We start from the raw sequence: 19,280 nt of genomic DNA, 5'->3' as shown, positions 1-19,280 counted from the left end.
CCCAAGAAGAGAGACACACCACACAGATACACACCACACTACACACACACACACACAACACAACACACCACAAGAGGCACACAACCCCACACCACATAGATAGAGAGACACACTCAATAGAACACGCCACACTGAGACCACACACAACGACAGACACAAAACACACACACATAACAGAAACACACACACACACACACACACACACACAGCACACGAAGACATACACACATACATCACACACACAACACATAGACGTACAGGACCCACACACAGAGAGATGAGAGGAGAGAGGACCACACCACACCTCACACCACCCGAGACACCACACACGCACACACACACACCAGACACACCAGAGATACACAAAGAGACACACACCACACAGAAAGAGAGAGGGAGACACACACACACACAGACACACAAACACAACACCAAAGAGACACACACAAGCAGAGAGGGGACCACACACAAACACCACAGAGACACATATATATAAATCCCACACCCACACACACACGGGACCTTACATTTTCTCACATCAAGTAAAGCAGTTTTGTGTGATGTTCCTCCTTTAATATTGTCCGGTGGAAGCGCATGTAGATGGAGAATGAAAGAGGACTCTAAACTTGACCCCTGTGGGACACCACAGTAAACGGCTGTTGGCGAGCCCCTCCCCTCACCCCGTTGTGACTGTGTGTGTCCTGGTTGGTGTCTTTCAGGAGGCGGAGGTGAGAAGCACCTGATGACACTTCGGTGAGTATAGGTCATGATTAGGCCAGGCGTTGCTCCATGTCTGTCGTTGTCCTGTACGAACCGTGAGGCCCGATGGTTTAAAAACGGAACGCTTAGCGATGACCGGGCAGGTACTGCCGCCCAATTGACATCACAACAGCGTTAGAAGCGTGTGTGATCTTCAGACCTGCGTGCCGAAGGACCACGGCCGGTCAAGCTGCAGTCCCGACAACCTTGGAGTCCTCGGGGATGGCCGGTTGCGGAGTTGGTCCGAATCTCTGGGTCGATAGGTATGGACCCCCGGCATGATAATGCACGGGTGCCTCACTACAAACATTCTTTCGAACCCCCTCTCCGCTCCGTCATTTGCCGTCTCTGCCCTCTGACACTAAGGAGGACTTTTGGCACTTTGGCCGTCTATTTTATTATTTTTTTTAAACCTTTCCGCGTTGCTTACTCTGTGGTGGTCCTTTCCTCCTCTGCTTTAAATCTTGTCTGTCTTAAACCCTCTTCAAAACGAAAAACAAAAAAAAACCAAAAACCCCAACATTCAAAACCCGCCCCCTCCTTCAAAAATATTCTACGAAAAACTTCAACACATTCAAATCAAACAAAACAAGTAACAAAAATTCAACCCCACTTCAACACACCAAATCACAATTCAAAAACGCCCGCGTCTCTCTCTCCCTTTCTCCTCCCCCTCCCCCCCTCGCATCACACAAAACGCCCCCTGTTCTATTTAATCAAATCAAATCATCAAAAAATACCTTCATTTCAAATGAACCCCTCTTCAAACAATCACTCAATTCAAATTCAATCAACAATACGCCCCCCCCCGCCCCCCCCCCCCCAAAAATCATCACAATCCAACGTCCGCAAAACAACTCCACGCACCAGCAAAGCACCGCTCCTCCTCACTCCCCCCCCCCCTCCCCCCCCCCCCCTAATCTTATCCTCCTCCTTTCTTCTCCCTCAAATCAATTCCACTTCTCTCTTTCTCTCCTCTTCTCACCCTACCTTCTTCTCTTCATCACTTCCACATACAACGCCGTTCGTTCGTAAATCAAGCTCTGTTTCCAAACTCACCTCTTCACACCAAAAATCAGCATTCAATCCTCATTCCACCATCCTCTTCTTCTCCCACTCCCTTTCATCGTCCTCCCTCCCCAAATTCAACACTCACATCTATCAAATCCACTCCCAAAAATACCACAAACACATCCACTTTCAATACAATCACAAACCAATACAAAAGCCAAAATACATCTAAACCCTCTTCTCTTCAAAACGCCCCCCCGCATCTTTCAAAAACGCCCCCCCTCCTCCCCTCCACCGGATTGTCTTGGCAAGAACAGTGCATCGTTGTTTTTTTATTCCCGTAATGTCCGTCTCGACTCATATCATCCGCCCCTTTCCTCCTTCTCCCCCCAACAGTATACCCAATCACAACCATGTCTCATAATTAACGTCCACTTCCTATATAGTGAACAACATGGGACCACATCGAGAGAAAACTGAGAACCAACATAGGTACGGCGACATGATAGCATACATGAGGACAACATAGGTACAAACAGTAGGGACCCCTGATAGCAAACATCCTTCTCTAGTAATCCACACATTCCCAGGAAGCTTTCAAGACATCTGAGCGGCCATCCCATCCCCTCCACGCCAACATTGGTCCGCCATTCTCTCACTTTCATCATATTCGACCTTCCTACTGCCAGATTCTCAACATCTGAGGACATTCATCTCCCAATTCCCTTTTCCTGGGCACATATCTCCAGGAGTTCGGCACTATTCACCCATCGTCAGAGTCTCTCCTCACCTTCACATCGCTGACGGACACATACATAGCTAGCACTACACTGATGCCTACTAACACTCGGAAGAAAAATTGAGGTGCCATAAAAAGCGTTCACACTCTTACGTTGGCGTTGCCTCTCATATTTCAAACTCATGTTCGGCGATTCCATCTCGAGTTGTCACCCCCTTCAACCATACTCCATTGAGGCTCCCTACATTCCTCTGTAGTCGTGCGCAGTCATCATCCTATGCGGATCTATCTTCTCACATTCATTTGCCACCACCCATCATCTCTACGTCCTTCACTTGCATTGAGGACTAGATCTCTTACCTGATGCTCTCGTGGCTACATCTTATTCCCTGTCAGGAACTTAACATGAGTACTCTCAGCTATCCTATTCAGGACATCTCATGGTAGTCCAGTCAAATCGTTGCGGTCATCAAATCTCACATGAAACTTATCTTCGCTCCCCAGGGAACTTTTCTCTCCATGAGCTGTACACCTCTCATTGGCGACAGCCAGGGTTCGTTTCGTGACGCGTTAACCAATCTCGTTTCTTGCATTCTCGTCTCTGTCCTCCTCCTTCTCCTCTCTCTCTCCCTCCTCCTTCCTCATTCGCTCTTCTCTCTTTCTTTCCTCTTCTACAAATCACCTCCTCTCTTATCGGTCTCAAATACGTTCTTTGTCTTTTCTTTTCTCCAGCGTTCTTTTCTTCTCCTCTCTCTATTAGCTGTCTTAATCGTCCACTTCTTCTTCATCTTCGTCTTTCTTCTCCTTCTCTTCCTCTTTCTCTCTTCAATTACAATCACGCTCCTTCTTCTCTCTTCAAACAACTTCTCTCGGTCTTCCTCCTCCCGCCATTCCATTCTCCTCATTCATCCCTCTTCTCTGCGGCTGCTTATTTTTTTTTGCTTCTCCTCTTCCGCCGTCTTTCTTCTCTTCCTCTCTCATGTTCTTTCTTTTTTCCTCTCTAGCGTTCTTTCTTTTGCCCTCCTCTCTCTTCTCTCTCGCCCCCCTCTCTCTCTTTTCTTCTCTTCTCTTCTCTTCTCTTCTTCTCCCCGCTCTTCTCGCTCTTCTCCTTTCTCATTAGCGTTCTCCCCCTCATCTCCTCTGTGTCGGGGCTCTTCGTCGTTCCCTTTTCTCCTCCTTCTCTTTCTCTTATACACATTTTCTCCTCTCCGTCCTTCTCCCGTTCTCTGCTTCTCTTTCTCTTCTTTTTTACATCTTTCCTCCGCTCCTCAACTCCACGCTTTCCTTCTTCATCCTCTCTCAAACATCCATCCCCTCAACTCAACCCTGCTCTAACGCGTTCTTCCTTCATCCCACCCTCTTCAACCCCTCCTATGGCAACCCGTCTGTTTGCGCAAACCACATCCGTCTTCAACCCCTCTTCGTTCCTATTCGCTTCTCTTTCTCTCTTTCTCTCCCCAACTTCCTTTCTCCTTCTCTACTCTCCTATCCCCCGTTCTTCTGTCTCTCATACAGCCCCTCTCTCTACATTTGCCCTCTCATCTCCTTCTCCTCTCTTCTCCTTCTCCCGTTCCTGCACGTTCTCCCCCTCTCAACCTCCACTCACACTTCTCCCATTTCTCTTTTCCCCGCGTTTTGCTTCGCCAAACTACCCTCTCTTCTTTCCGCCTCCTCCCTCCCCTCTTTTCTCGTCTCGCTTCTCACTCACTTTTCTCACTATTCTCACTCCTTCTTCTCACTCCAACCTCCACCACCTTCTCTCCTATTTTCTCTCTCCCTCTCTTTCTCCTCCTCCTTTCTTTCCCTTCTCCTCCAAAGGCCCTTCACGCCCAGAGTCTCTCTACAGCGGTCTGCTCCACCAGTCTGCCCCGACACTTCGTCTTCACGCCCAAATGTGTTCCATCCACGAACGCCTACATCAGCAAAGCGCCAACTTCGCCTTGTCACCTAAACAGCGAGAGGTTCCATTCAGCCTCTGGTCTTCCCCACTGGAGGACTCACCGCTCACAAAAGCGTCTATTACATACAACCCCTCGCTCAACCAGCGTTCTACTATATTCCATCTTACTTCCCCGTTTCCTTTCCTTACCAACAATCGCTCCACAAATTCCCTCTGTCTCTCCTTCTTTCATTCACTCTTCTCCTCCTAGCGTTCTCTCTCTACACTTCTCTGTTCCTGCTCTCATTCTTTCTTTCCGTCCTCCCTACTCTCCTTACCGCACCCTCCACCCCCTTCTCCTCCGTTCTCACTCTTCTTCTCCTGTGTCTCTTTCTCCCCCTCAACATCTCATCAGAACCCCCCCCGTCCCTCTCTTCCTTCTCTATCTTTCTTCCTCGTTCGCTCTCGAAGCGTTCTTCTTTTCTCTCTTCTCTCTCTTTCTTCCTCCTATTTCTTCTCCGACCGTTTCTTTCTCTTCTCTTCTCTTCTCTCTCTTTTTCTCCCCCTCTCTCTCTTCTCCTTCTTTCTCTGCTCCTCCCTTTTCCTCCTTCCGGTCTCTCTTCTTTCTCCCTTTCTCTTCCTCCCTCTCCTCTCTTTTCTTCTTTCTATCTCTTCCACCTCTCTGTCCTCTACTTCCCTCCCCTCCCCTAAGCGTTCTCTCTCAATAGCTCCACCTAGCGTTCCTCTCACCCTCTTTCTCTTCTCTCTTCTCCCCCTCATCTCTTCCTCTCATCCTCACCCTCTCATATAGATTAAAACTCTTATACTTCGTTTCTCCCCTTCTCCCTCATTTCTCTGAGTTCTTTCTGACGTTCTCTTCCTTCAGTTCTCTTCTCTTCTCGATCCCTCCGCCCTAACCCTCGTCCCTGGGGGTTCGTCGCTCCCTTTCTTCTCTTTTGCTCTCTCCTGTGCTTCGTGCTCTCTCTTCCTCCTTCTCTGTCTCCGCTTCTGCTCTCTCGTCCTCGGTCCTTCTCAGTCTTTCCTTGTCATCCTGGGGGTGAGCAGGGGCAAAGAAAAGGGAGTATAGAATAGTAATGATAAAGGAAATTGACTTCTCTTTTCTCATCGATACTGACACGTGTCCTCCCGCCTCTGACCGTCCTCCCGTCTGTATCCGCAAATAACGCAGCCCGAATGCGATTCTCAGAGTATGCCGATCGGATAATCGGTCCTCTTCTCTACACGACACTAAACTTTCATTCACCAAACGCATCCACAAACATCGGGAGGGGGGTCAACGAGCGCCAGTCGGGCCACCTCCCTTCTTTCCTCTTCCGAGTGCTGAGGGGGTGTCCTTCTTCATTTTCATTGACATATTCCTCTTTCCTCTTCTCCCCAATTTCGCCCCTCGTGCTCGTGCTCTTTCCCTGGAGTTCATCACCAGGTACACGCTTCTCGTTTCGGTCCCTCCATCGTGGTACGACGTCACATCTCTTCTTCCTCTCCGCTTCTACGTCTATCAACTCTACACTCACGCGTTACACTGCATTCGTTGGTACTCCCGACAGACCACTTCTCAATCCCGGCTCTCCTCTCCTCGCAACGTCTTGCCTCCTAGTGCTAAGCGTTCTCTGTGTTGATCAGCGCAGGGGGTGACTGAAGTGGTCTTTCCGCTGTAGAGTTACTTTCTGCGCTCGTTCCTCCTTTCTTCTTTCATCTCTTCTCCCCCTCTCCTTTCCTCTCTCTCTTCCCGTCCTCTCCCCTCTCCCTTTCTCCTACTTCTTTCCCCTTCCTTTCCTCAGCTCGCTTTGGAACATTCTCCCATCTTCTCTCAGCTAGAAAAGACAAAGCGTTCTCACACATCCCTTGGTTCCGATGCTAACTATCTTGTAGCTGACTCTGCTTGAACTCTAGGGAAACTCTTGACGGGATTCCTCTGATAGGTCATCCAGGAGTGTCCACACTAATTGTGTACACCTACCTTAATTTTACCATCGGAACTCTCATTCATTTCTACCTATTCTCGACGTATCTTCACTAGCTTATCGGGACACACATGTTACATTACAGTCGCATCTTTCTTTCTCGACCTAGTTCGCGCACATCCCGAGTGACGTTGCTCAACATGAGGTTCCTATCTTCTCCCCAACCCTTCAGCATAGCGTTCATCGAAAGCGTACATCGTATTAGTCCAACTACTTGATGTGTCACTCTAGACATTCACTAAAGGACCTAAATCTAATATCGTTCCTCTTTTTCTCGTTCTTACTCTATTCAAACATGAGGACAACCTAGTGACAACATGGGATGACTGCTATACTTCAAGCTTCTTCACATGCTAACATGGAAAATCTTGTAGATAACAAACATCTAGGCCGACAATGTACGGTAGGCAGTTCACCAACATGTACTAAGAGCAATACTACAAAGCGTGAGTTGCTACATCTGCAGGCTACCATCCAATGTCGCATCATCTACCAACTCCATGAGGCTTTCTCCCACTCGCTAGTGTCTCATTCACTACTACACCAGTTCGCACATACATACTTTTTTTTCTTCATGCTACTTTCTTCTCTTCTTCGTCGGGATCATTCCCCCTCTCCCATCTTACACATTCTCGAGCTCACATGAGGACAACAAAAGTGCGTACCGCGGTTGCTCACTCACTCCTGCGTCTCATCTTTCTATCTGCGTTCTCTCTTCTAACATTGTAGTAGTCTCAATATTCACTTCACATCTCATGAAGGCGTTTTCAGTGGTCTTCCCTCTTCTTCTCCTTTCATCAGTAGACAGCGTTCTCCCCTTTCTTTCTCTCTCTTCCTTCTAAGAGCGTTCTTTCCTTCTCCCCCTTCTAGCGTTCTATCCCTTTCTCGCTCTCTTCCTCTCTTCTCTCCTTCTTTCTTTCTTTCTCTCTTCTGTTTCTCTTTCGTCCCTTCTCCTCCCCTAGCGTTCATCTCCCTGGGCTCAACCCTCTTCTTTCTCTTCGGTCTTCTCATACTCTAATTCTCACTCGCTAGGCCGACACTTTTTTCATTTTCTCACCATGTCCCTTTGTTATCGCAACATTGCGACACGTTCCTTTCTTTCGCATGGGATCACATCGCTTGAGCCGAAATCGCGGACTCTCCTCAACAGCTTAGAGCTTTTCTCTCTTCTTCCTCTTTGGACACGGCAACTCATGACAGGACAAGACTCTCTAAAACCATCCATAGAAAGGGTCGCGTCTCTCTCCCATCGTTATTCATTCTCCTCTTCCTCTCCAGTCACACTACTACGGAAGGGTACACAGAATAAAAGTCACGCGTTCTCAACATTCGTCGCTGTCCCACCAAGTGTTCACAGACGACGTTCTTAGGGTAGACAACACTAAAGCGGTCAATCTGCCAACCTCTTACTACCGGACATCACCTCTCATGCGACACTCTCGGTTTCTCCTCCCCTATTCTTTACTCTGCTTTGCTCCACGGTCGTCTACTCCTTATACTCTAGGCGTGCCCTAGTTAACCCTACAGCTAAAATCGCAGCAGCGTTGTCTCCTTTCGGCTTCCGCTCAGAGTAGAGGCTTGCTGCCTCTGTCCTCTCCTCTTCCCCCACCCCTACTTCTTTTCTCTCTCCTCGTCTTCTCTCTCTCCACTCCCCTCCTCGCTTTCTCTAAGCGTCTCTCTTCTCGCGTTCTCTCTTCTAGTATAAACGAAGACGGTTGGTCGCTGCTTCTTTCTTGCCCTCTCCTCACTCCTCTCTCCCTTCTTGTCTTGTCCCCTTCTTTCCTCGCCCCCTGTCGCTCATTCTATTTCCTCTTTTCTTCTTTCTTCTTTGCCTCCCCTCTTCGTGCCCCGCTTCCCCCTCCCCCCCTCCCTCTCCCTTCCTTCTCTCTCCTCTCTTCTCGTGCCTCCTTCTCTCCGAACCTACAATAAGACCCCTATATTCGCAGCGCGTCTCGTCTCTCGCCTCCCCCCCCTCCCTTCTTCTCTCCTCCCTCTCCTCCCCCTCTCTTCTCTCATTTTCCTCATCCTCTCTCTTTTTGGTTCTTCTCCTTTTCGCGTTCTTTTCTCCCTTTTTTTTCCTCCTTTTCTTCCTCCTTCCGTCTCTCTTCCTTTTCCCGTTTCCTGTCCTTTCTTCCTCAAATCGCTTTCTTTCTCTTCCCCTTCTTCTCTCCCCGCTTCTCTTCTGCCTGCGCTCTAAAGCGTCTCTTTCTCCCGGGTGCCTCCCCTCCTCCCGCTCTGTTCCTCTGTCTTTTCCTCCTCATTAGTTGTGCTTCTTTCCCCCCTTCTTTCTTTCCGTCCTCTCCCCCCCCTTCCTCCCCTGCCCTATACCGGAAAACAAGCGCTTCTCCTCTTTCTTCCTCGGTCCTGCTCTTTCTCTCTTTCTCTCTCTCTCTGTTTCTTTCCTCCCCCTTCTCTTTCTTCATTCTTTTCGTCTCTTTTCTCCTCCTCTCTACTCCTAAGCTCTAGCGTTCTCCCTCGTTCCCTCTACTCACCAGCGTTCCCTCCCTCTTCTCTTCTTCGTCAGATCCTGCCTTTTCTTTTTCCTTCCTCGTCAGACCTCTCCTCAATCTCTATTATATGCAAGTCTACGTGGCTGGCGCGCCCGCTGCCGGCGCGCGACCTCTCCTAGCGCTCTTGTAGGCTCTCGTTACTCTCTTCGGTCCGGATCTCCGGGTTCTCTTCTCCCCTCTTCTCACATGAAAGCGTTCTTTCTCAGTTCCTGTTGCGTCAGCACCCTCCCGGGGATGTATGGCAAGAGTCAACCACTTCGGTTCCAGCTTTCTATTTGTTCCGGGCTCTTTCTCCAAGGTCCAGTTCCTCCTGGTCGGTTCCTCGTAAAGCGTTTCGTTCTCTTCTTTTCCTCTTTTCTTCTCTCTCCTTCTTTCTTCGGTTTCTAAAGGCTATAGTAAAGCGTTTCTTTCTCCATTCTCCTTCATCTTCTGTCTGTTTTGTGTCTTCTGCTCTGGCGCTAGGGTTGTGATCTGCCTTCTCGATTCTCACTGGCTGTTCTTCTCCTCTCACTCAAAGCGTTGCTCGTTTCCTCTCTCTCTTCCGTTTACTTCTCTCTCCCCCAACATATCTAGAGCGGTTCGGGTTCTCATGTTCTTACAGGCTTTCTTCCGCGTTCCTCCCTCATCTTCTTCTCACCCTTCTCTTTCTCCTACACGTAAGCGCGTCCTCTTCTCTGTCTCTCAGGCGTTCCTCGCCTCTCTTTTCTTTCCTCCTCTTCTTTTCTCCCTCTTTCGTCCGTTCTTTCGTTCTCTTTCTTTCGTCTCTTTCTCTCCCTCTTTAACTCTTTTCCCCTCCTCGTTCTTTTCTCTAGCGAGGCGTTCTTCTTCCATCGTCTTCCTTACAAATTCAACGCTTCTCTCTGTCCCTTCTCTTCTTTTCCTCCCTCTTTCTCTTTCCGTTTCTCTTTCCTCTTTCCTTAAGCGTCTCTCTTCAAATTCCCCAAAGATCGTCACCTAAGCGTCTCCTCTCTCTTCGTTTCTCCCCCCTGCGTCAAAGCTAGAGCGGTCTCTTCTTTCCCTCCTCCACCTTTCTCTTCCTTTCGGCTCGACTCAAAAATCTATCATTGCTAAGCTAGCATATGCGTTTCTCAATCTGCCTTCATCTCCGGTTCAGCGTTCGCTCTCTTGCTCCTTCTTTCAGCTTGTGCCTCGCTGTGCCTCTTCTCTCTCCGCTCCCTTCTACTTTCTCGTTCTCCCTCTCTTCCTCTCCACCTCCGGCGTTCTGCCTCGTTTCCTGAACCCACACTACGAAGCTAATAGCGTTCTTTCATCCGTCGCCCTGCTTCACGCGGTTCATCGTCGCCCCTCTACGCCTTCCTTTCCTCGTTCTCTCCGACTCTCCCCGCCTCGCCGCTCGGCTCTGTCTGCTCGCGCGCGCTCGCTCTCGTTTCGCTCCCATCATTCTTCTCTTCTTGCGGCGGTTGCTAATGCGTTCCTCGCTTCTCATCTCTAAAAACTAAAGAAATAATAGAATCAGGGAGGGAAGCCGGGAGAGGCAGAAAAAGGAGAGAACTGAGAGACGGAGAGAAGGAGGATGGGACAAGGGGAGTAAAGAGAAGGAGGAAGAGAAGGATAAGAAGAGAGAAGAAGAGAAGAACAGGAGAAAAAAGCGAAGGGAAACAAAAGAAGAAGAAAAGGAGTAAGAAGGGCTGGGAAGGAAGGAGGATAAAGAGAGAGCGATGGAGGGAAGGGAGACGAAAGAGGGAAGGGCGAAGAAACCTCGTCTAACGGATGGCGACTTCCTCTGAATCTATGCTAAAAAAAAGCACCATCAATGTACTCCTACGATTACCTAAAGCTAACCTCATCCCCCTCCCCCCTGGAACCCTAACACACGCGTTCGTCTTTCTTCTCTCTTTTCTCTCGTTTCGCTCTCTTTTCCCCTCTCCCCCCTCTCTTTCTCTCTCCTCTTCTCCTTTCCTGCTTCCCCGAGAGTTCCCTTCTTCTCCTCCTCCCACCCTTCTCTGCGCCCTTTCCCTCAGAGAGCGTTTCTGGGGACCACAAGGACGGTTCTACGCTCTAGCGAAACCCGAGCTTTCCCAAATACATCTAAACGACTGCTGCTTTCCCTCTTCTTAAGCGTTCGCTTTCTACTCTTTCATTCCTTTCCCCTCATTTTCTCAAATGCGTTTCTACCTCATGCTTACTCCTTCTCCTCTCTTCTTCAGCGTGCTCCCAGCCGTTTCTCAACGAACCATTCTTAATAAGGCGTTCTTCTTCCCATTCTCCTCGGTTCTCGGCCTCTCTTTCTCTTTCTCTTCTTTCGCTCCCCTTCTCACGAAGAACATCTACCAGGTTTCCTCTCTTCTCTCTTTGTCGCTGTTTTCCGCTCTTCTCCTTTCTTTCTTCTCTCCCTCCCTCTCCTCTCTTCTCCTCCCTCTTCTCCTAGCTCCTATCCTAGAAGCGTTCTCTCTCTTCTTTCTCTCCTTCTCCTCCTCTAATCTACACAAAAGCTACTACAAATCTAAATTACTAGAAGAGAAGCTGCTCTAAAAGTTAGCTCTCTCTCTCTTCCACAGCGTCTCTCTCTCTGGCTTCGCTCCACAGAAACGTTCCAAACGCTTCAACGTCCGTCTCTTTCTCTCGCTCCTTCCCTCTCTTCTTTCTTTCCGGCCCCTCTCTTCTATTCTCTTTCGCTCTGCTTTTCCCCCTCTGCTCTTCTTCCACGTCTCCTCCCTTCTTCTTCGTCCCCCCGCCTAAGCAGTTCCGTCTATGCGTTCTCTCACCTCTTTCCCTCTTTTCCTCCATCTAAAATATCGGGCCCGTTTCTCTTTTGGTCTCTTTTCTCCTCTTCTCTTTCTTGTTCTCTTTCTCTATACTAGCGTTCTCTGCTAATAACTTCTAAGGCTATAGAAAAAGCGTATAGGAGCGGTTCCTTCTCTCGCTTTCTCCTCTTCTTCTCCCCCCCGCCTTTTCTGTCTCCCCATCCCTCCCACTTAAAGCGTTCCTCTTCTTTTCTCTGGCTCTACTACTAAAAGCGTTCGCTTAACTAGAAAGGGTTCCGGTTCTTCTTCTAGCGTTCCTTCTCCTTCTACTAAAGAAAATCGTTCTGTTTCTCCCCGCTTCTCCTTTCTAGCGTTCCTCTCTCTTTTCTTCTTCTTTCCCCCTCTTCCTCTCTCTTCATAGTCTAAAAAACCTAAAGAGAAAGCGTTTCTTCTTCTCTTCTCCCTTCTCTTCCTGTTCTTTTTCTCTTAGAGTATCTAAAGGTTGCTATAAACACCGTTCTTTCCTTTCTCTCTTTCTTTCTCCTTTCTCTCTACTTTCTCCCTTTCTTTCTCCCTCCCCCTTTTTCTCCCGCTGCTCTAACTCTAGGCTCTATAATACTACAATCTAAGAAACGCTATAACGTTCGTTTCTTTCTTTCCCCCCTTCTTTCTCATTTCTCCTCCACTCAAGAGCGGTTCTTCCTTCTCCTCCTTCTCCCAGGCTATCGTTCTTTCTCCCCCCCCTCGCTCTTTTCCTCTTCTCTAAGAAAGCGTTCTTTCTTCTTTCTCTTGCTCCTTTCTCCCCCACTCCTCGCGTAATTAAAGGCGTTCTCTGTTTCTTCCTTTCTAAGAAGAAGCGTTTCTTCTCACCCTTCCCTTTCGCCTATCGTTCCTTTCTCTCTTCCGTCTTCCTTTTCCCTCATTTCTCTTTTTCTTTCTCTTTCTCCTAAAGCGTTCTCTCTCCTTCTCGTTCTCTTCTCTAAAAAAAATAACGGCGTTCCTTTCTCTCTCTTTTCTGTTCCTTCTCTCGTGTTCCCTCTCCCTTCTTGTTTTCTTTCTCCTCTTTCTTCCCTCTCTTTTCTCCTTCCTTCTTCTCTCGTTTTCTTTTCCTTCTCTCTTTCCTCTCTAGAGCGTTCCTCATCTATAGCGTTCCTTTCCTTTTTCATCTTTCGTCCTTTTCTCCCTCAGTCTAGAGCGTTCCTCATCTTTTTCTCGTCTGTCTCTTCTCCTTCTTTCCTCTCTTCCTTTCTTTCTCTTTTTCTTTCTTCTCCCTTCTTTCTTTTCTAGCGTCGTCCCCTTTCCTAAGAAAGCGTTCTCTTCTTTCCTCTTCTCTCTCTGTTCTTTCCGTTCTGGCGTTCTTCCTCTTTTCTTTTTCTTTCCTTTAGAAAAGCGTGTCTCCTCCTGTCTCCTCTTCCCAATCTTTCCTTTCTCTTCTCTAAAAAGAGGCGTTTTTCTCCTCTGTCTCTTTCGCTTCGTCTTCTTCTCACTCGCTCTTCTCCTTTTTTTCTCCTTTCTCCGACTAAAGCGGTCTTTCCTTTAGGCTAAGCGTTTCTTCTTTCTTTCGCTAGCGTTTCACCTTTCTCTCTCTACAAGAAAAACTCAGCGTTCTTTCTCTAAGTACAGAGCGGTCTCCTAAAGAAGCGTAGGCGTTTCTCTCTTTTTCCTCTTCCTTCTCTTTTCTCCCTTTCTTCTCTTCTCTCTTCGCCTTCTTTCTTCTTTCTCTCTCTCCTCTCTTCTTTCCTTATGGTCTAAAGAGAGACTAAAAAACTACTCGCGTTCTCCGCTCTTCTTCCTTCCCCTCCTCTCTCCTCTCTCCTCCCTTCTACTTAGAAAGCGTTTCTTCTTCTTTTCTTCCTTTCCTCGTCCTTTCTCTTTTCTCCCTTCCTCCTTCTCCTCTTCTTCCTTTTCTTTTCTCTAGCGTTCTCTTCTAAAGCTCTAACTCTATCTAAGGTTCCTCTCTCCTTCTTTCTCTTCGCTCCCTAAGAGAGCGTTCTCTCTCTCTCTTTCTCAAAGGCGTTTCTTTTTCTTTCCTTTTCTCCCCGTCTTTTGCCCTCTCTTCTCTTCTCCCAGCGACGTTTCCTCTTTCTTTCTCTGTTCGTCCTTTCTCTTCTCTTTTCCCTTCTTTCTCTTCTTCTCCCCCTTTCTTCTTCTAAAGTAAATATAAAAAGCGTTCCCCTCTAGGGCGTTCCATTTCCTCTTTCTAAACTAAAAACTAGCGGTTTCCTTTCTTCTCGTACTAAGCGTTTCTTCTTCTCCTCCTTCCTTTCTCCCCTTTCGCTCCCTAACTAAATCGAGCGTTTTTCCTCTTCTCTCTTCTTTGCCCTTTGCTCTCCTCAAAAAAAAAAAAAAAACTAGCGTTCGCTTTCTTTCTCCCCTCATTAGACTAAGCGTTCTTTCTAGAAGAGCGTTTCCTTTTTCTTTCTCCTCCTCTCTTCTCTTCTTCCTCCTCTCTCCTCTCTCTTCTCGTTTCTCTCTCTTTTCTTTCGTCGTTTTCTCTAAAGCGTTTCCTCCGACAGCGTTCCCCTTCTCATTCTCTTCTTCTTTCTCGTCTCCCCCTCAAGAAGCGTTTCATTTCTCTTTCTTCCTTTTCTATAGAAGAAAGGATAAAAGTAAAACTAATACTGCGTTTTCTCCCCCCTATAAAACAGCGTTCTTTTTCTCCTCCTCCTCCCTTCTCGTCTCCACTCTCTCCCTTTCTCCCTTTCCCTCGTAGCGTTCTTTCTTTCTGTCTCCCCTCCTCCCTCTCCTTTCCCTCTCCTTTCTCCTTTCTCTTTTCTTCTCTCTCCTCTTTCTCCTTTCTAGCGTTTCTTTTTCTCTGCGTTCTCCCCTCCTAAATAAGGTTCTCTCCACGTTGTCTTCTCCTCTCTTCTCTTTTCTTCCTCGTTCGTTGTTCTTTCTTTCTCTTCGTTCTAGATAAGCGTTTCCCTCTTCTTTCTCTCTTTCTTTCTTTTCCTTTTCTTTCTGTCTCATCCTTTCCCTCCTCCCCCTTTTTTCTTTCTCTCCCAAGGGGGGGCGTTTCTCTCTCTCCCCCCTTTCTCCTTCTCTCCCCCTTTTTCTCCTCTCCGCTTCGTCTTCTTTCTCCTTCCTGCCTCTCCCTCTCCTTCTTCTCTTCTCCTTTCCTCTTTTCTCTTCTCCTCTCTCTCCTTCCTTCTCCTAGCGCGTTTCGCCGTCTTCTTCTCTAGGCTCTAAGCGTTCCTCTTTCTTTCTCTCTCCCCTCCTCTTTGTTCTCCCCCTTTACTTTCTCTCATCTCTCACTCTTCTTCTTCTTTCTACTTTCTTTCTCGTCCAGAATCTCTAACTAGCGTTTTCTCCTCCCTCTTTCTCCTTCGTCCTCTTCTAAGCGTTCTCGTAAGCGTTCTCAGTTCTCCTTCTTCTAGCGTCTTTCTCTAGCGGTTCTTCTCATTTCCTCTTTCTCTCTCGTCTAAAGCGTTTCCTCAAGAGCGGTCTTCTAGCGTTCCTCAAGCGGTTTCTCTCCTTTCTCCTTCTCTCTTTCTTCTCCCCTTCTCCCCTCTCTTCTTCGAATAGTAGCTTCTCTTCCTTTTTCTTCTCAAAGAACTATTCTAGCTAAAGAGCGTTCTCGTCTTCTCTTCGCTAGATAGCGTTCTTCTTCTCCTCTATTCTTCTCTCTCAGCGTTCTTCGTTTTTGTCCTCCTCCCTCCAGTCTCCCCTCTTCCTTTTTCTTTCTCTTTCCCCCTTTTCTCCTTTCTTTCTCCTTCTCCCACTCTTCTCTTCTCCTCCGCTCTTTCGTTCCTTTCTCATAGAGCTTTCTCGTTCTTTCTTTCTTTCTTCGCCTTTCTTTCTCCCTTTCTTTCTTTCCCTCTTCTGTCCTTTTTTCTTTCTCTTTCTCGGGTCCTTTTTTTCTTCTCCCTCTCTCTTTCTCCTCCTCTCGCCTCTCTTCCTCGACTTTCTCCCTTCTCTTTTCCAATTTCCTCTCGCCTTCTTTCTTCTTCTTTCTCCCTTTTCTTTCTTCCCCTTCTCCTCCTTTCCTCTCCTACTAGCTAAGCGTTCCCTTTCTCCTTTTCTCCTCTCGCTCTAAAAAGAGCTTCTCTCTTCCCCTCTTCTTCCTCAGAACTAGCGTTCTCGTTCTCCTCTGTTCTCTCTCTTCTCCCCTTCTCTCTCTCTCCCTCGTCCTCCTCTCCCTTCTCTTTCTTTTCTTCGTTCTCTCTCCTTCTCTTCTCAGGGGGTTCCCTCCCCCTTCTAAAGAGTCGTTTTCTCCTCTTCCTGTCTTCTATTCTTTTTCTTTCTAGAAAACGAGAAGATAAAGCGTTCTCCATTCTTCTTTCTTTCTTTCTTTTTCCTCCTTTCTCACTCCTATCGTCCTCTCCTAAACTGCGTTCTCTCCCCTTCTTTCTCTTCACCTCTTAAGCGTCTTTCTCTTCCCTACAAAGCGTTCTCTCTGCGTTCTTTCTTACTCTTCTCTTCCTCCTTTCCTCAGCGTTCTTCTTTCCTCTCTAACTTTCTCGCCCCCCTCTCTTCTCTCTCCCTTCTTTCTTCTCTTTTCTCTTCTTTCTCCCTTTCCTCACTTCTCCCTGCTCTTTTCCAAGAGCGTTCTCCTTTCTCTCCCAGCGTTCTTCTCTTTCTTTTCCTTTCTTCTTTCCTTCTTCTCCTTTCTCTTCTCCCCTCCCTTTTCTCCCCCGCCCCCCCTCTTTTCCTTTCTTCCCCTCGTTCGTTTTCTTCTAAGCGGTCTCTTCTCTAGCGTTCCGCTCTTCCCTCCTCGCTATCTAGAGCGTGCTCTTTCTTTTTCTTTTCTTTCTGTTCTTCTTCCTTTTCTCTTCTTTCTCCTAACAAAACCTAATCTAAAAATAATAAGAGAAAAAGAAAGCGTTCTTTCTCTCTTTTCCTCCCCCTTTTCCCCTTCTCTCTCGTCTCCTCCTCCCTGCTCCTGCATAGAAGCGTCCCCTTTCTTCTCACCTTCTTTCTTCTCCCGGTCCTTTTCTCCCTTTTCCTCCTTCTTTCTCCTCCTCTCTCTCCTTCTTCTTTTCGCTTCTCTAAGCGTTTCTTCTCCTCTTTATTCTAGTAGGTTCTCCTCCCTTTTCTCCTGTCTTCTCCTCCTTTCTCTCTTCTCACCTCCTAAGAATAAAGCGTTCCGTCCTGTCTAGAAGCGTTCTCTCCCCTCTTTTTCTTCTCTTTCTCTTCCTTTCTCCTTCCCTCTCTAAAAAACTAATCGTTCTCTTTCTCTCTTCAATAGTAGCGTTGCTCCTCTCCTTCCCTCTGTCTCTCCTAACTAGCGTTCCCTCCTCCCTCCTTCTTCCTCCCTTTTTCCTTCTATAAAGCGTTTCGGTTTCTTGTCTCTCTTCTCTACGTTCGTCTCTTCTTTCTCTCCCTCTCTAGCGTTCTGCTTTCTCCTCCTCTTCTCCCCTTCCTCTATCCTTCTTCTCTCTCTTTCCGCTTCCTTCTCCTCCTCCCTCTTTCTCCTCTCTTTCCTGCAACTAAAAATAGTATCTAGCGTTTTCTCTTCTCGCGTCCTTCTCCCTCTTCCTCTCTTCTTTTTCTCTTTCTCTTCTTTCCTCACCCGCCTAAAGAGCGTCTCCTCCGGTTCTCTTCCTTCTCCTCTTTCTCTTTCTCCTCTTCTCCCCTTCTATCTAGCGTTCGCCTCTTTCCGCTTCTCAACCCTGGCTTCCCTCCCTTTCTCCCTTTCTTTAGCGTTCGTTCCTTTCTTCTCTGCTCCTTTTTCTCAACCCCGCATGTAGATGGAGAATGAAAGAGGATCTAAACTTGACCCCTGGGGGACACCACATGTAAACGGGCTGGTGTGGCAGAGCCCCTCCCCTCAGCCCCGTTGTGACTGTGTGTTCCTGGTTGTGTCTTTCAGAGGCGGAGGTGGAGAAGCACCTGCAGGACACGTCGGGTAAGGAAGGCCAGGCGTGCTCTCTGTCTTGTCAGTTGTCCGTGCCGAACGTAGAGGCCGAGTGGTTTAAAAACGGGAAGCGCTTAGCGATGACGGGCAGGTACGCCGCCCAGGTGAAACACAAGGTTCAGAAGCTTGTGATCTCAGACCTGCGGGCCGAAGACCAGGGCCGGTACAGCTGCAGGTACCGACACCTGGAGTCCTCGGCCGATCTCTGGGTCGAAGGTTGGTACCCGGGCACGGGGTGCATCACTAACCTCTTTCGACCCCCCTCATCCGTCTCTGACACTAATGGATTTTGGCATTTTGCCGTCTTTTTTACCTCTCTTTCTTCTGGGGTGTGTCTTCCTCTGTCTTAACCCTCTTCACGCCCCCCCCCCCCCCCCCCCGTAACCTCTGTTGTCCTCATGTTTCTCTCATTGGTGTCCATGTTGTCACTAGACTATGGAGTGGGACGTATGATGACATTGGATATGGTGTGGGGGGAAAGGGAGGATGATAGAGTCGAGACGGACATAAAAACAAACGAATCGACACTGTTTCTTCAAGATAACCGAGGGTGGGGGGGTGGGGGCGTGAAGAGGGGTAAGAGGACAGAGGAAGACAACACCACCCCAGAAGAAGAGAGTAAAAACGACGGCAAAATGCCAACAATCCTTCGGTCAGAGTCGGAGAGGGGCGAGCGGAAAGAGTAGTGATGCACCCGTGCCAGGGTTACCAACCTTCGACCAGCGCAGGATGGCCGGAGGACTCCAGGTTTCGGTACGTTACAGCTGTACGCGGCCATGGTCTCGGCCACGAAGGTCTGAGATCACAAGCTTCTAACCTGTGTTTCCTGGGCGGCGGTACCTGCCGTCATCGCGATAAGCGCTTCCGTTTTTAAACCACTCGGCCTCTACGTTCGGCAGGACAAACTGACAAGACAGGAGAGCACGCCTGGCCTTCCTACCACGAGTGTCCTCAGGTGTCTCCACCGGTTCGCCTCTGAACGACACAACCAGGAACAACACAGTCACAACGGGCCGAGGGGAGGGGCTCTGCCACACAGGCCGTTTAAATGTGGTTCCCCAAGGGGTCAAGTTTTAGTCCTCTTTCATTTCCATCATTACAGCTGTTCCAGGCAAATTAAAAGGGCAGCTGCACACAAAACGCTTCTACATTTGAGATGAAGTCGTGTGTGTGTGTGTTTATATAGGTACCGGTTTGTGTCTCTGGGTGGTCCTGTGGTTGGGTTGTCACGGGTGTGTCGTGTGGGTATGTCTCACTTCTACTATGTCTTGTAGTGTGTGTGTGGTCTCCTTGTGTACTCTGCTTGGTGTGTCTTGGTGTGGTGTGTGGGTTGTGTGTCTTGGTGTGGGCCCCTTTGTGGGCGTGTGTCTCTTGTGCTTCTCTCTGTGTGTGTGGTGGGGTGGGTCCTGAAGGCTGGGTGTTCTGTGTGTGTAGGTGGGTGGTGTTCTCTTCTCGTGCCCTCTGAGGGGTCCGCGTTATGTGTGTGTGTGTGATGTGTGTGTGTTCTCTTGTTATGTGTGTGCTGTGTGTGTGTGTGTCTGCGTGTGTGTGTTTGGTCGTTGTTTCAGTGTGTGCGTGTCTCTTTCGGTTGTCTCTCTATCTCTGTGGTGCTGTGTGTGCCTCTTGTGGTGTTGTGTGGTGTGTGTGGTGTGTGGTGTGGGTGTGTGGTTATCTTGTGTGTGTGTGTCGCTCTATCTGGTGTGTGTGGTGTGTGTGTGCCTTTTCTGGTGTTTCGTGTGGGTGTGTGTTGTGGTGTGGGATGTGTGGGTGTGTCTCCTCTGTGGACAGAAATTGATCAACAACAGCATGGTAGTGTGAGTGGCGGAATTTTGATC

General features: G+C 48.4%; 1 protein-coding gene across 1 annotated transcript in view; it reads left to right on the top strand.

Annotated features, from left to right (window-relative positions):
* LOC116702471 (titin-like) overlaps positions 1 to 19,280 on the top strand; it is a 210,852-nt gene that overhangs the window by 135,027 nt on the left and 56,545 nt on the right. Inside the window, 1 exon segment of the mRNA XM_032536680.1 lies at positions 17,401 to 17,661. Within this exon segment, the coding sequence (XP_032392571.1) occupies positions 17,401 to 17,661 (261 nt within the window).

This window comes from Etheostoma spectabile, chromosome 2, assembly GCF_008692095.1.
Source record: "Etheostoma spectabile isolate EspeVRDwgs_2016 chromosome 2, UIUC_Espe_1.0, whole genome shotgun sequence".
In the NCBI taxonomy this organism is placed as follows: Eukaryota; Metazoa; Chordata; class Actinopteri; order Perciformes; family Percidae; genus Etheostoma; species Etheostoma spectabile.
Note: the sequence above shows the minus strand (reverse complement) of the source record. Positions and strands in the feature narration are given on the sequence as shown.